The 14,396-nt window shown below is 40.3% G+C and overlaps 1 protein-coding gene across 9 annotated transcripts in view; it reads right to left on the bottom strand.

Moving 5' to 3' along the window:
- The window catches only part of ECPAS (Ecm29 proteasome adaptor and scaffold), a 100,810-nt gene that overhangs the window by 57,653 nt on the left and 28,761 nt on the right, over nucleotides 1–14,396 (bottom strand). For 8 of the 9 annotated variants that reach the window (XR_004971180.1, XM_036330029.1, XM_036330030.1 and 5 more), the window contains 4 exons: nucleotides 10,806–10,924; nucleotides 8,030–8,179; nucleotides 4,959–5,127; nucleotides 2,246–2,385 (listed from right to left, as the gene is read on the bottom strand). Coding sequence is in view for 8 of the 9 variants with exons in the window: in XM_036330029.1 (XP_036185922.1) it covers nucleotides 2,246–2,385; nucleotides 4,959–5,127; nucleotides 8,030–8,179; nucleotides 10,806–10,924 (578 nt within the window). In the remaining variant the exon portion in view is untranslated. The remainder of the gene's footprint in view (nucleotides 1–2,245; nucleotides 2,386–4,958; nucleotides 5,128–8,029; nucleotides 8,180–10,805; nucleotides 10,925–14,396) is intronic. The other variant, XM_036330035.1, reaches the window with a different exon arrangement.

Below are 14,396 nucleotides of genomic sequence, written 5' to 3'. Positions count from 1 at the left end.
TAGTTTCCTGAGTAAATGTTTGTTGTAAAAATTCAGAAACATAGAAAATAAAATTCCTTACAATCTGCACCGTATCCCTCCTCTACTCCTTTTCAGTAACCACTAACTTTGCTACGTATCTTTTTCTAGACTTCTTTACTATGCATGTAGAATAGGTGGGTGGGTATGGCACATAGGTAGATTTTTAAAAATAGGTCAATAGATGCATCACTTGAAGAGATACTTTGGAATATTTGTTAAACAAAATGAAATAATATTACATAATGTTCTCAACTTACTTGTTACCTCTTAACAATGTTATATTATTTTATGGAAAAATGCATACACTTAATAGACAAAACCAAAACTAATATTTAATATATCTGTATTTCCAACAATCCAATCTACCATATGGTGTAAAGAATGGAGCCAGTTCAAACACAATGGAAAGTTTTAAAGGAAAGTATTTTGATACTTCGAAACCAAATAAATTTCTTGAAAGAGATATCAGGAAGATATAGTTATAAGCAGCATGAAGGAATTTTAGACTTGGGGAGAATGTGAAGAACATTCTAGTCCAATTTTCTTATTTCACAGAGTCCAAGGCCTGGCAAGGTTAAGTGAGCCTTCCAAATTCAGAGAATCAGCCAAGAGGCACTCCTCCTGCATCCTACTTCACATGCCCCTTAGTGGTAAGCCATTCCCAACCACCACCACCACACAGATATAGTTAGCTTATATTTCAACAAACTATAGACACAATGAAGTTAACACATTGTATGCAGGAAACGTATTTATACGTTTTACGTATTTATACGTTTTACGTATTTATACGTTTTAATAGTGTAGTAGAGCGTGGGACACGTATTAATACGTTTTTTATAGACTAGCAGTAGAATGCGGGTAATGTATAAATACGTAAACTAAAGTTATCGTAATTTTACTGAACGTTGCTATTTGCGCAAAAAATTAGCAAAAATGGCCCGCGCCACCTGTTAGCGCGTGATAAAAACTACCCGCAAACAATGTGTTAATTTCCTTATCCTGTTACACCTACTTGTCTGGTTTCTTAGGAAAGAGAAAACTACAATGCATGGAACCTTTATAAAGCTTTATTTCCTTATCCACATTCAACTGTCTTTTAGCATGTTATTATACTAAGCATAAAAATAAATTTAGAAAAGAACTATTTCATCATTTGATTTTTTTCAACCATCTTCAATTTTTTTTCTTTGCACATGTCATTTTTTAAATCAGTGCATATAACATTTTGTATTCTGCTTTATTAATTTGCCAGTACTTGGAGGCAATTTCCATGCTGCTTTATTATTTTTATAGAGGCCTGGTGCATGAAAATTCGTGCACTGGGCGGGAAGAATGGGGGGTGTCCGTCAGCCTGACCTGCCCCCTCTCACAGTCCGGGAGCCCTCAGGGAATGTCCTACTGACAGTTTAGGCCCACTCCTGGGAGTGGGCCTAAGCCGCAGTCTGGCCTCCCTCTGCAGGAGGCAACCCAGCCAATCAGGAGAAGGCACTGCCCCCATTACCCCACCACTGCTGCCTGCCCTCGGCCCTCACAACCGCCGCAGCTGTGTCCTGAAGGGCATCCCGGATTGCGAGAGGGTGAAGGCCGGGCTGAGGGACACCCCCACCCCGTGCACAAAGTTTGTGCACCGGGCCTCTAGTTATAGATAATTACCTGGCAGATATGTAATATTCCAATTAGATACACACCAGTTCTTTAAATTCATTACCTAGCCAAAGATCTCCCTTCTTATCATAATATTCCTAACCCCTTCCAGTTTTAAACTGCTTCTCCAAACAGCTTTTCTTCTTTGTCTGGTACAGAATTCTGCTCATAAGCAAGCTGTCCTTATTACAAATTAGTTGTATTTCTTAATCTCATAAACTGAATGTTTCATTACATAAAATCCTAAAAGAACAAATACATGCTGAGCAATTTAGAAATCTAGCCTCTTCCCAATTCTGAGAGTTTAAAAGAGATGTAGTTTAGCCCTGGCTTGTTTTGCTCAGTGGACAGAGCATCAGCCTGCAGAATGAAGGATCCCGGGTTTGATTCTGATCAAGGGCATATGCCTGGGTTGTGGGCTTAGTCCCCAGTAAAGGGCATGCAGGAGGCAGCCAATCAATGATTCTTTCTCATCATTGATGTTTCTCTTTTTCCCTCTCCCTTTCTCTCTGAAATCAGTAAAAATATATTTTAAAAAATAAAAATTAAATTAAAAAATAAAAGAGATGTAGTTTACCTTTGCTTGCTTTTCAATTCTAGGTCTGCTGCCGTTGCCACACTGTGGCGAGTGTCACTAGAAGCAATCACCAGGTGGAGAACAGCCTCGAGTTCAGGCACCTGCTCAGCTTCTATGAATTTCACTATACCCAATTTGCACTGTGGATAAATGGAGGGAAGGAGAAACAGTGATCAGAGAAACAAAGAACACCAACCAAAAATACTGTTTAACATTATAAGTATGGCCATAAACCAAGGATTAATAGTAACAACAGTAACAGCTCCTATTTAGCCAGGGACTGTACTAAACCATATATAGTCATGATTTCATTTAATCCTCACAATCTATGAGGCATTATTATACCCATTTTTCAGATAAGGAAAGTGAGGCAAGGCTTAAGAGATTAAGACACACAGTTAGCGAGTGATGAAGGCAGGATTCAAACCCAAGTCTTTCAGATTACAAGACAATTATGATACACAGCCTTCCTACTAGGATACACAGCCTTTCTAAAATGACAAAACCTTGAACTGAAGTCCAAATTCTGAGCCTCCAGGTAAGTATGGTGGTTTATTAGAAATACAGTTCTTCATGGATATGACATTTCAAAAGGAACTAAACTCACATTCCTTGAGTTCCACTGTATTGTTAAAAATATTAATTCTTGTCTTCAATATACTGACATCCTGAAAACAATCTGATTTGAAATGTACTCTAGTCAATGAAAGTGAATTTCTATTCAAACAGTATTCAATGTAAATAAGTGGCTAAAATGAAACCCAGACTAAAGAGATTCTGCTTAGAACTTCATGTAATGTAAAATAGCTATGAGTCTCACTAAAAATACATATACTGGTAAGTAAAACTTTATCTTTACCTGAAGAAATCAGTTACATAATAGTTCTTATGCATATTAAATAGGATTGATACAATTTAAAAGTATTAAATGACAAAGGATGCAATTTAAAAAGGTATATAAACATCATAAAAATGCCTGCCTTCCCTCCTCCTGTTCAATATAACTTACTTGTAATAAGAGCTACAACAGAAGAGTCAAACATTTACTTAAGCCATAAAAAGGACAGGTATGAGAGTCAAGCACACAAAAAATGTTTAAAGGAAACTAGAAACAATACTAACGTCCATCAATAGAAGACCACGTGGCTTACATGTAATTAAATTGTATACAGAGAATAAAAGGGATGGCATTTTTTAAAAACTTGATATAGTGTTAAATAAAAAATGTGAACTACAAATAATGTATTATATGGTATGTAACAATGTATAGTGTAAAACTGTATTTGTGTGTACACACACAGAGCATGACAAAGTAGGTGGCAGGATTCCAAGTAATTTTTAATTTCTCTTTATTATGTTCTGGACTAACTGAATCTTTAGATTATCATTATTTTTATCAAAATAAAAGCTGTTTATCTGGAAGAAAATATGTAAAACAAAAGAGATTTAAAAATTAGAGGAAGACAGCTTTCATCCTTGCATCTAAACTGTTCCTTTCAACCCTAGATTATGAAGATGACAAAAGGCATACAGAAAACCTTAGAAATGAGCAAAGAATGACTAACATCAGACTGCTACTTAACATTAACAATTGTTCTCCACCACTTACAGCTTTAGCCCTCACACAGACCTAGATTCAAAGCCTAGTCCTAGAAGTGAGACTGTGGTGAATCTCAAAACCTTTTACCAATGGAAGTAATAAATTTTATACCTCGTTGGGTTGCTGTGAGGATTAAATGAGATAATGAATTCAAAGTACTCATCAGTATAGTGCCTGTCACATAGTTCACACTCAATAAAGAGTAGCTTCTGTTAGTATTTACCTTTATTTCTTACTTACATCATGGCTTAAGGAGAACAAAAAAAATCCATAAAATATGAGGAAGTAAGTCTAATTTAACATAGCCCTCACTGAACAAATCATTCTATAAATTTGAGTGGCAAGAATGTCCCACTTGCCTTTTCCCTTCTCATTGGAACACTGTTTTGACCAGTGGTCACTCACATCCCCCAAAAAGAAAAGGATCAAATCACTTAGACTGCCATGGAGATAAAGAAAGGCTTGGAAGACGAACCCAGATTGCTTGAATTCCAAAATAACTACATACTGATCTCATCTGTTCTTCCCTGAGGTGCCTGATGACAAAGACACAGTGAGGCACCTTCTCTGTAGAGCACCATCTTTTTAAAAAGCTGCTCAGAGAACATCTGTGTCCTGTTTAAATCCAGAATAAAATTCTTAATGCCATTTTTTTAAATTCCCAGGAAGAAATATAAAAGCGAGTCATGCTTTCTCCCATATTGTCACTTCTCAGTACAGGTTCCTCACTTTACACAAAATGTACAGCCCTAAAAACACTAAATAATGTAGGATAATTTGTATTTTAACTGCAGCAAAGCAGCTAAATAATTATTAAACCCATAATTTAAAACTACAGTAAAAGAAGTTAAATATACTCAATTCATAAGTGGGCTGTATTTCATACTTGAAATATGTAAGCAATATTAGAAACGCTGAAGAAATCCCACTCCTCCCTTTCCCTGGGGCTTTAACAAGTAACTGACATGATGAAGAGAACAAATCACATCAACTACTCCTTCAAACACGTTTCAATAGAGAGCCTGAACACACTGTGTGGCACATGCCTTCATGGACTTCACAGGGGCGCATGGTCAGGGGTAAGCTGCTTTATGAATAAACAGTATGTGATACCTGTTCCAACTGTTCAGGTGTCCATGGGTTATCACCAATAACTCGTTTAGCTGCATAAAAGCTCATTCCTGGGGGAGGCTGTGGTATGCCAGAACTTCCCCCACTATTTGAAGAAGAACCCTGTGCTGAAGATGAATTTTGGCGGCTCTGGGATTCATTTAACACATATCTGGAAAGGAAATAGAAATTTTACCCCTCTCTATTAAAACACATACAAACAATGCATATATAATACACTCACTTATATACCTTCCTCTCACAGCATTCTGCTAGAAGAATAAACACTTAAAAGTAAAATTTCATCATTAAGAAAAATGTTAAAGGTATCTAAAAAAGGTACTACATCTTCAGCAAATTGACCAGAAGAGTACATCTGTTCAACTTAGTTACACATAAACTATAGTAGTTACCAACAATAAATATATTTTTTTCATTCTCAATCTATAAACTATTGTTCTAAGAGCCACTGTGGACCCACTGCATTTTGAGTTTTTAGTTGACAAATACAGAGAAATGTTTGTTGACTTTGGGGGGGAGCGGGGATAATATTGCTCTGTACTCAAAGCAGAGAATATTTTAACAGTCATTTCTATTGCTGTTAAGTTGCAATTCACCTTCAATTCTCCTTGAACTCCTTATGTCCCTGCATTACAAAACCCACTAAAACCACTTAGCTCACAAGCACATAATGTTCCCAAAATAAAAAAGATCAAAAAGCTCAAAGAGGAAAAGAGAATCAGCTTTTCCACTGTATATTCAAAGCCCTTCACGGCTATTATTTATTTAATTTATCATCCTATTTCATTTTTAGCTTCTATAGATTAAAAATGAGATTTCTGCCGAAACCGGTTTGGCTCAGTGGACAGAGCGTCGGCCTGCGGACTGAAAGGTCCCAGGTTCGATTCCGGTCAAGGGCATGTACCTGGGTTGCGGGCACATCCCCAATAGGAGATGTGCAGGAGGCAGCTGATTGATGTTTCTCTCTCATCAGTGTTTCTAACTCTCTATCTCTCTCCCTTCCTCTCTGTAAAAAATCAGTAAAATATTTTTAAAAAAGTTAAAAAAAAATGAGATTTCTGGTAAATTCATTTTGATCCAATTGAATTGGTATACCTCATCTACAAAATTTCTATATGAAAATTAATTCAAGTTCCATCAGACTCTAAAAGTATATGCTGACAAATCATCAGACCGAATACTAAATAAAATACCTATTACAATAAAAACTAAAGAAAACATTCAGAGCTTGATGGCATAGTAAATTATACTATATTACTTACATGCCATATTCATTCAATTCCTAAATTCATCTTTTTAAATTACAAAAAAAACTGTTAAGGAATCACTATTTTTATACAAACTAGGCAAACTCTTAATGGTAAGAAAAATGTGAGGAATCACTGGCTTGGTACATTATGTAACTAAGTTAAATTTGGATTTCACAGTTTATTTACCAAAGCCATTATCACCTGCCAAATCTGACTGCCTCCTGATGTAACAAATATAAAAGGAAATTTTCATTTATTTCTAAATTATAGCAAGACTGGTGGCAGCAAGTAAATCAATCAATAATTACTGAACAGCTAACGTTGTACAAAACATCATCCTAAACACAAGAGAGAGGAATACCAGGAGGGGTAAGATTGAGTCTCTGCTCTGTAGCAAGTTGAGACAATAAGACAACACATGTCACAATCTGACATGTTGTCAGATGACATAGGAAATGATATGACAGAGGTAATGGAAGTGACAGGTAGAGGTTAGTAGAAGTCTCTGAAGGTCTAGAAAATAAAGCCACTAAACTAGAGGGGTGGGAGGAGAGCAAACTGGAGAGGAAAGAAGCCATACAGCATGCACTCTTAGACCCACATGTCAAGCTTAGAGTGTATATTGTAGTTTTAATCAGGAAAGAAACATAATGAAACCAGTATTTGAGAAAATTATCTGGCAGCAGGACAACCTAGAAAATAAGCTGAAGCAGATCATAATTAGGGCACTAAGCCAGGGACCAGACCAGGACAGGGGCCAGCTCTTGACTTTGAGGAGCTCCCAATCTATTACAGAAAATGGACATGTCAACTATGCAATAAGAAGACAAAATGGCAATGCGTATAGATGGTTGATTACTGATAAACATAGTTGACATCTCAGCTACTTTGAGATGCTTTTTCAAAGTAGATTTTTGGCTGTTATTTCTTTCAGCATTTCCTTCTTCTTTTCTTCCTTTGTTCATGGGGAAGCATTCTAAGCAAAGAACCGTATTCTCTTAAATCACAGAAAGGCCTAGACACATACGAGTGCATGAAGCCTTGGCTGGGTGGCTTAGTTGATTACAATGTCACCCCGTACACCAAAAGGATGGGAGTTCAATCCCTGGTCAGGCGTGTAAGGGAGGCAATCAATGTTACTCTCTCACATCGATGTTTCTCTCTCTCTCTCTCTCCCTCCCTCCCTCTCTCCCTCTCTCAAATAAATAAAAACATGTCCTCAGGTGAGAATTAAAAAGAGAAAAGAGTGTATGAATACATGAGTGCATGTATGACTGGAAAACACAGCCCAAGGAATTTAAGGTGTGTTTTAAACATCAGGAAACTATGGCAGTGTAGAAAGTTTTGAAGAGTAGCCGGTGAGAAAGTGATGACAAGAGTTGGAAAGAGCCAATACTAGATGGCTGCTAGAGGGAATGGTCCCAGGGTACATCAAGGAGAGGGAGGAGATACTGACATTGTAGCAACCAGGAAGAGAAAAGCTGGAGGCTATTCATAATTGTATGCCTACACGGCAAAGAGAACCAACACAGCGTATCACATAGTCATCACAGGCAGTAAAGAAGAGGAACTATTTTATGGGGAAAGACTGATTTCAGCTTGAACAGGCTGAATCTGAAATCACAACAGCAATTCCACACCTCTAAGGTCAATAAGCAGTGGGGCTGGAATTCAGAGAGGTCAGGGCTACAGCAAAACACTGAGATTTATCCATTTTCAAGCGAAGGCGAATAGTTACCTCCACACAGGTAAAAACAGTCATGAGCAAGGTTACTGTGTTTTGTTTTCATTTCTTTAACTTACCCATAAGGCATCAGAAGGACATCTAGCATGAAGTCCAAAAGCAGCTGCACAGTCTTTGGTTTCTCAGCAAGATTAAACGGAGAAGCTGATTTTGATGATTCAACAGGGTATTTCATGTGAAAAAGGGTTGGTATTAAAAGATGCATTAAGCTGAAAAAACAATCACATTTAATGCAACTACTTAAAAAACATGGTTTTTATACATGAAATAATAGACAAAACAAATATCCCATAACAAAAAGTGGCAATTGTAGCAAGGGCCACTCATTCCAATACCACTAGCGTACAAAGTCCTAATCTAGGGACTGGCCTAGATTTCCTTCTTACTGAAAGTTCAGTATATTGAGTGTTAATTGGCATTTAGCCCATCTGGCTCATCACCAGAAGCACGTGGTCTCTGAAAAAAATGTACACAATATGGGCTCAGTGCTAATATCTGTCAGCACAAGAGATTTTATATTAAACCTTAGGTAAAGTTTAACTTATAACATGTCCTTTTGATAAATTTTTTTTCCTTTCCACAGTTAATTAAAATAAAGTTATTCTAAAGCTAAAGAAATTAAAAATCCATCATGTCAATATTTGAAATATAATAAAATTTCCAGTGTGAATTTAAGTAACACAACTTCAATAATTCCTTCTTTCACAACCCCTATTGCTATTCTTAAAACACATGAAAAATGAGCTGAAAACATTATTTAACTCCCTCTTCCCTCCACAATTTCATGATGAGTCTCACCACTACACGACTACAATACAGAACTCTGGGCTAAGCCTAGAAATGAAGGATGTTGTCTAAACCTTTTCACATCTCCAATTCCTATATTAATACAAACAAGTGATCTGTCCCTTAAGAAAACTGCTCTCAAACTTTATATCCTCCAAGATAGATATGTTTTGATGAAAAGTATTTTATAACTAATTTTTTCTTTTTTTTTTTTTCTTTTTTTTTTTATTGCTTAAAGTATTACAAAGGGTATTACATATGTGTCCATTTTATCCCCCCGCCCTAGACAGTCCCCTAGCCTCCCCTATCCCCCGATGTCTTATGTCCACTGGTTATGCTTCTATGCATGCATACAAGTCCTTTAGTTGATCTCTTACCCCCCTACCTCCTGCCCCGCAACCCTCCCCGGCCTTCCTGCTGCAGTTTGACAATCTGTTTGAGGCAGCTCTGCCTCTGTATCTATTATTGTTCAAAAGTTTATAATGGTCTCTATTATCCATGAATGAGTGAGATCATGTGGTATTTTTCCTTCATTGACTGGCTTATTTCACTTAGCATAATGCTCTCCAGTTCCATCCATGATGTTGCAAATGGTAAGAGTTCCTTCCTTTTTAGAGCAGCATAGTATTCCATCGTGTAGATGTACCACAGTTTTCTGATCCATTCATCTACTGATGGGCACTTAGGCTGTTTCCAGATCTTAGCTATGGTGAATTGTGCTGCTATGAACATAGGGGTGCATATATCCTTTCTGATTGGTGTTTCTGGTTTCTTGGGATATATTCCTAGAAGTGGGATCACAGGGTCAAATGGGAGTTCCATTTTCAGTTTTTTAAGGAAACTCCATACTGTCTTCCATAGTGGCTGCACCAGTCTGCATTCCCACCAGCAGTGCACAAGTGTTCCTTTTTCTCCACATCCTCTCCAGCACTTGTCGTTTGTTGATTTGTTGATGATAGCCAGTCTGACAGGTGTGAGATGGTACCTCATTGTTGTTTTGATTTGCATCTCTCGGATGATTAGTGACTTTGAGCATGTTTTCATATGTCTCTTGGCTTTCTGAATGTCCTCTTTTGAAAGGTGTCTATTTAGGTCCTTTGCCCATTTTTTGATTGGATTGTTTATCTTCCTTTTGTTAAGTTGTATGAGTTCCCTATAAATTTTGGAGATTAGGCCCTTATCAGATATGACATTGGCAAATATGTTTTCCCACACAGTGGGTTTTCTCGTTGTTTTGTTGATGGTTTCTTTTGCTGTGCAGAAGCTTTTTATTTTGATGTAGTCCCATTTGTTCATTTTCTCTTTAGTTTCAAGTGCCCTAGGAGCTGTATCAGTGAAGAAATTGCTTCGGCATATGTCTGAGATTTTGTTGCCTTTGGATTCTTCTAGAATTTTTATGGTTTCCTGTCGTACATTTAAGTCCTTTATCCATTTTGAGTTTATTTTTGTGTATGGTGTAAGTTGGTGGTCTAGTTTCATTTTATTGCATATATCTGTCCAATTTTCCCAGCACCATTTATTGAAGAGACTATCTTGGCTCCATTCTATGTTCTTGCCTCCTTTGTCAAATATTAATTGAGCATATTGGTTCGGGCCGATTTCTGGGCTCTCTATTCTATTCCATTGATCTATATGCCTATTCTTGTGCCAGTACCAGGCAGTTTTGAGAACAGTGGCTTTGTAATACATCTTGATATCTGGTATTGAGATCCCACCTACTTTGGTCTTTTTCAGGATTGCTGCAGCTATTCGGGGTCTTTTTTTATTCCAGATGAATTTTTGGAGAGTTCGTTCTAGATCTCTGAAGTATGCCGTTGGTATTTTAATGGGAAGTGCGTTGAATTTATAGATTGCTTTGGGTTTATAACTAATTTTTTCAGTCACAGAAAATTAGTTGCTTCAAAATCACTGACCAAAAAAATGTATTTAGATTGGGAAAAATGTTGTTTGCTCTGCACATTTTTCAATATGCTCACATTAATAAGGTTTATAATAGTATCAACAGAACAATAATGGTGAGTTGAGGTAACATAATTGAGGAAAGCATACCTATCCTGCTGTGGCTGAGGCTTCCCTTCCATTGCAGTAAGAAGTGTAGGGGCCAGTTCACATTGTTTCTCCACTGGTAGGCGAGGATAGCCCATCTTAACATAAATTATAGTAAAATTCTAAAGCAACGTGAGAAAAGCAAGTGAGTGCAAAGGAAATAACCTAGGATTTCAACATAAACATATTGATAACTTAGGGAGTTATAACAAAGAAATTGCATCCTCCTTCCATATGTTATCACACGTTTATTTCAGCTTAACCAACTATTGTATTTCAGGATGATGGCAGCCCCACATATTCAAAATGCTTGCTTTAAGATGGGCCTCATGTGAGAGAGCAACACCTAACCAATGAATATATATATCAAATTATCACCTTGTATATTATAAATATATACAATTTTATTTGTTAAGTATGCCTCAATAAAGCTGGGGGTGGGGGGGAAGTACTCATATAAGCAATTACTTTCACTGGAAAGAATAAAGTAACATTTGACCTATCTAAACCTACATCCTACACATTAGCATCAGATCTCCCAGTTTGTTGCATTAATCCCTTCAAGCTAAGAAGAGGCCACGTGTTAAACTAGGCTGCCCTTTCTCAACTGCTCTATTACTAAACCAACTTTAGTATATTGCAGTACTCTAGTTCCTCATTCACAACTAACCAATGGTGATGAACCAAGGAAAGCTGAGAGTTGTCAGTATGCTTGCATCACTATAATCCGTGTGAATGCCTCATTTTAAGCAAACCCATAAATGCATATCTGGATTTACAACATAATATAAAGATCTGCTTTTTTGAAGGATTCTTCACTTTAAAACTGACTTCTTAAGGTTATCCCTTTTTTTTTCAATTTTAGTTTACATTCAAGATTTTTGTATTAGTTTCAGGTGTAGCACAGTGGCTAGACAGACAATCATATACTTTACAAAGTGGTCCCCCTAATATTTAAAGTACCCACTTGGCAACATACACAGTAATTACAATATTATTGACTATATTCCCGTGACTATTTTATAACTGCTAACTTCTAGTTCTTAATCCCTTCAATAAGGTTATCCCTTTCCCTTAAAGCCATTCCTATTTGGCAATCTTATTGGCTCAAAATGTTCCTTTGTGCTTAAAAACAGGAATATCTGTAATGGAGCTGTATGTCCAGAGCAGGCACAGACAAGAGGTCTAGACCAGTAGGTGGCTCCAAAGGTCTGAAATCCAGATGTTAGATTCTTCCTCAATGCTAGAAACTACAAGGGCCTATGAAAAAACATCACCTTTCATCACACAATATTGTTTTATATTTAATTTTCATGAAGACAACAATTCAAGAGGAGTATTTCTTACCAACCTCAGTTTAATCATTTTAAAAGGATACCTTTCTGAATATATTATACTAGAGGCCCAGTGCACAGATTCGTGCACAGGTGGGGTCCCTCCGCCTGGCCTGCACCCTCTCACAATCCAGGACCCCTCGGGGGAATGTCGTACTTCCAGTTTCGGGCCAAAACCGGCATTCTGACATCCCCCCTAGAGATGCAGCAGTGCCGTAGTGGCAGGCGGCCGGGAAGGAGCCCCAGCCCGGGCCAGACGCAGCTCCATTGCCGCTCATCCCAGCCCTGCTGCACCTGCTGCACCTGCTGCACCTGCTGCCACTGCTGCTCGGCAGCACTGCCACAGACGTGGGAGAGGTTCCCACTGCCACAGGTACACTCACCATCCGTGAGCCTGGCTTCTGGCTAAACAGCACTCACGCTGTGGGAACACACTGACCACCAGGGGGCAACTTCTGCATTGAGCATCTGCCCCCTGGTGGTCAGTGCGCTTGGGTCAATTGGTTGTTCTGGTCGTTCGGTTGTAACGGTTGCTTAGGCTTTTATCTATCTATCTATCTATCTATCTATCTATATATATACTAGAGGCCCAGTGCACAAAAATTTGTGTACTCGAGGGGGAGAGGGGCCCCTCAGCCCAGCCTGTGCCCTCTCGCAGTCTGGGACCCCTCAGGGGATGACCACCTGCTGGCTTAGGCCCGCTTCCCAGGGGATTGGGCCTAAGATGTCAATCAGACATCCCTCTGGCAGCCCGGCAGCCCTCGGGGGATGTCTACTTGCCAGCAGGGAGCAGACCTGAGCTGCAGTCGGACATCCTTAGCGCTGCTGAGGAGGCAGGAGAGGCTCCCACCACCACCGCTGTACTGGCAGCCATCAGCCTGGCTTGTGGCTGAGCAGAGCTCCTCCCGTGTGAGAGTGCCCTGACCACCAGAGGGCAGCTCCTGCATTGAGCGTCTGCCCCCTGGTGGTCAGTGTGTGTCATAGTGACCAGTCATTCCCAGTCTTTCTGCTGTTAGGGTCAGTTTGCATATTACCCTTTTACTATATAGGATAGAGGCCTGGTGCACGGGTGGGGGCGGCTGGTTTGCCCTGAAGGGTGTCCCGGATCAGGGTGGGGGTCCTGCTTGGGTGCCTGGCCAGCTTTGGTGAGGGGCTGATGGCTGTTTGCAGCTGGTCACACCCCCTTCAGGGTGGGGGTCCCCACTGGGGTGCCTGGCCAGCCTGGATGAGGGGCTGATGGCTATTTTGAGGCTGCCCGCACCCCCTTCAGGGTGGGGGTCCCCACTGGGGTGCCTGGCCAGTCTGGATGAGGGACTGAGGGCTGTTTTCAGGCTGGCCAAGCTGGCGACTGAAGCTCCCAACCTCTCCTTTTTTTCTTTTTTCTTTTTTAATTATGGAATTTATTTACCTTCTATAATTGAAACTTTGTTGCCACTCCAGCTCCCAGGCCACAGCCTACTGAAAGCAGGCATCTGGGGTTTGTTTAGCTTCTATAATTGCAACTTTGTTGCTTAGAGTGGAGCTCAGAGCCGGGCCACGGCAGGCAGGGAACCTTGGCTTCCTCCATCACTGCAGCAAGCAAGCCTCCTGCTCACTTCAGCTGCGTGGCTGCCGGCCACCATCTTGGTTGGGTTAATTTGCATATCCTGCTGATTAGCCAATGGGAAGCATAGTGGAGGTATGGTCAATTACCATGTATGTCTATTATTAGATTAGACTAGAGGACTAATGCACAAAATTCGTGCACGGGGGGGGGGGGGGGGGGAGAGGGGCGTCCCTCAGCCTGGCCTGCGCGCTCTCCAATCTGGGATCCCTCTTACAATCCAGAACCACTGGCTCCTAAGTGCTCACCTGCCTGCCTGCCTGATGCCCCTAACTGTTCTCCTGCCTGCCTGATGCCCCTAACTACTCCCCTGCCGGCCTGATGGTCCTAACTGCTCTCCCCTCCTGGCCTGATCCCCCTAACTGCCTATATGCTCTCCCCTCCTGGCCTGATCCAACTAACTGCCTATCTGCTTTCCCCTCCTGGCCTGATCCCCCTAACTGCCTATCTGCTCTCCCTTCCTCTCCACGCCTTCAGACCCCAGCATAGGAGTGCTGAGAGCTCTCCGCCGAGGCCCCGCCCCTGTCCTGACACCCCCCCCCCGCTGGCCAGACGGCGCAGCAGGCCTGAGCACACCTCAACCCGGGGGGCGGCCCCCGTCCTGATCCCCCCCCTCCGGGCCGGGTGGCACAGCAGGCCTGCGCGCACCTCCACCCG

The sequence above is a fragment of the Myotis myotis genome, unplaced genomic scaffold, assembly GCF_014108235.1.
Source record: "Myotis myotis isolate mMyoMyo1 unplaced genomic scaffold, mMyoMyo1.p scaffold_m19_p_12, whole genome shotgun sequence".
NCBI lineage: Eukaryota > Metazoa > Chordata > Mammalia > Chiroptera > Vespertilionidae > Myotis > Myotis myotis.
Note: the sequence above shows the minus strand (reverse complement) of the source record. Positions and strands in the feature narration are given on the sequence as shown.